Genomic DNA, 2,078 nt, shown 5'->3' with positions numbered 1-2,078 from the left:
TATTCTTCATCAAGTCTATTCAGTGTCTCTAAGTATGGTGGGATTTGCACATTTTCTTCCCTTTTAGCACAAGTGCTAGAGGAGGAATATCTGGTTGAGGTTTTCTATATTAGACCATAAATTGTTGGAGGGTGTAATTTCATTATCAAAACTCAAGTCTGACCCTTGAGGGAGGATTTTCTACTGACAGCAAGGGCCAGCTATAAATGGGTTTTACCCAGCCTCCATTACAGGCCACTGCGGTTTCAAATGGCAAGCCCACAAGCAAGTTTATTTCAAACTAACCAATGGTCCAACTCTCAAATTTAATTTTTCTAGCCTGAGTTCTTATTTTTTTGGTAGAATTCTAGCCTGAGTTCAAGAGGTCACCAGACAGCATGTGCTTATTAGTAGGTTTAATTATTGACTACACAGGTACAGCAATCACAATGTGAAGGATTAAATGAAGTAATTCATTGTGGAAGTTGAAAAAGGCAAACAGGTGATTAAATGGATCTAGAGTTTGAATTACTGGAATAACTCTACTTCTACACATATTCATGGTTTATCATCAAGCAGAAAATAGAAGTGGAACCAAGTAAGGAATAACCGAATCTAGAGTTTGAATAACAGGAATAACTCCACTTCTACTCAAATTCATGATTTATCATTTGAGTTAGCAATTCGACACACCATAAATAAGCAGAAAATAGGTGTGAGAATCAAGTAAGTTTCAAAATAAACGAATCTAGAGCTTAAATTACTGGAATAACTCCACTTCTACTCAAATTCATGGTTTATCATTTAGCAACTCGACACACCATAAATAAGCAGAAATAGATGTGGGAATCAAGTAAGTTCCAAAGTAAACGAATATAGAGTTTGAATAACTGGAATAACTCCAATGAGTTAGCAATGCAGCAAACTATACGTAAGCAGAAAAGAATGAAAAATTCATGACAATAAAACATCAAAACAAAAGGGGGAACCCATTTAATCAATTGAGATCACGCAAATATCATATAAATTCATTTATACTTGTAATAAAAAGTGAAATACTCCACAAGACCCTTCAAAATTGCCTACTCACAGCAACCCACTAACAGAGGCATAAAAAACACCCTCTCAACAGGCTTCACAGATCATCCTCCATCCTCAAATACTCCCCAATATCCGACTGATGAAGCACAACAATGCCATTTGGATCCAACTTCCTGCAATCCTGCGTCGACTTGGCGGCAATCCCGAACCCCAACGGCACATCCGACATAGAAAACACTATAACACCATCACCGGCCGATGTGTTCTCGGTAATTCTACCTAACCCACCTTTCAACACATGATTGCCATACAAAAACGACATCTCTGAAGTGGGTTTTAACCAAACCTTATGCTTGGCATTAGCAGCCAAGAGACTGAGGGATTGGACGGTAAGGTGAAAGCTGCTGCCTTTGGTGAATTTGCCGATGCAGGTGCCAAGGGAGACAAGCTTGTCCCGGCCAATGTTGGTGGCACGCTTGACTAGAGCTTCGCTCACGTAGTAGACTTTGTTCTTTTGGAGGCGGAAGCAGTAACGGCCTGGGTTGGATTCAGGGCCATCGTGGGAAGGGTTTTCGACTATGTTCTTGAGGTTGTTACCCACAAACTTGAAAAGCTTCTCAAATACTGCTGTGGTTTCATTCTCGTCCAAAGTCCTCATCTCTCTCTTTCTCTCTCTCCCCCTCCCTCTCCTTCTAGGGTTTACGGTTTAAACCCGTTAAGATTTAAATGGGAGAATGGAGAGCCCCTGTTCATACCAATGAAAAAAACCAACTGATGAGCATATAAAACATAAACATAGCTGGAAAAATCAACCAGACCTACCCATAACAAAGCACAACAAAAAGAACACAAAGTTTCCCAGAAATAAACAACATTGTCAATTGCAAGACAAATAGAGTTTTGAGATATTTTGGATAATCGTCTGAACACACACTAATGTTCTAATTGCAACAGCCCATTTCAATTTTGATTACAGGGAAATGTTTACTTCAGTTGCAGAATACAGTTCTTTCATATACCAACAACTACACTTACACACACACAGGTGCCAGTCTGTA

General features: G+C 39.4%; 1 protein-coding gene across 1 annotated transcript; it reads right to left on the bottom strand.

Annotated features, from left to right (window-relative positions):
* Nucleotides 1-990: 990 nt before the first annotated feature.
* On the bottom strand, nucleotides 991-1,754 carry LOC122666296 (60S ribosome subunit biogenesis protein NIP7 homolog). The gene has a single exon (XM_043862484.1). The coding sequence runs from the start codon at nucleotides 1,676-1,678 to the stop codon at nucleotides 1,115-1,117; it is 564 nt and encodes a 187-aa protein (XP_043718419.1). The 5' UTR covers nucleotides 1,679-1,754; the 3' UTR covers nucleotides 991-1,114.
* Nucleotides 1,755-2,078: the final 324 nt, after the last annotated feature.

This window comes from Telopea speciosissima, chromosome 6, assembly GCF_018873765.1.
Source record: "Telopea speciosissima isolate NSW1024214 ecotype Mountain lineage chromosome 6, Tspe_v1, whole genome shotgun sequence".
Lineage (NCBI taxonomy): Eukaryota > Viridiplantae > Streptophyta > Magnoliopsida > Proteales > Proteaceae > Telopea > Telopea speciosissima.
This window is presented reverse-complemented; position numbering and strand designations above follow the sequence as displayed.

Excerpts from the sequence above, each read along its gene's own strand:
- LOC122666296 (XM_043862484.1), bottom strand. The coding sequence starts at position 1,678 with ATGAGGACTTTGGACGAGAATGAAACCACAGCAGTATTTGAGAAGCTT.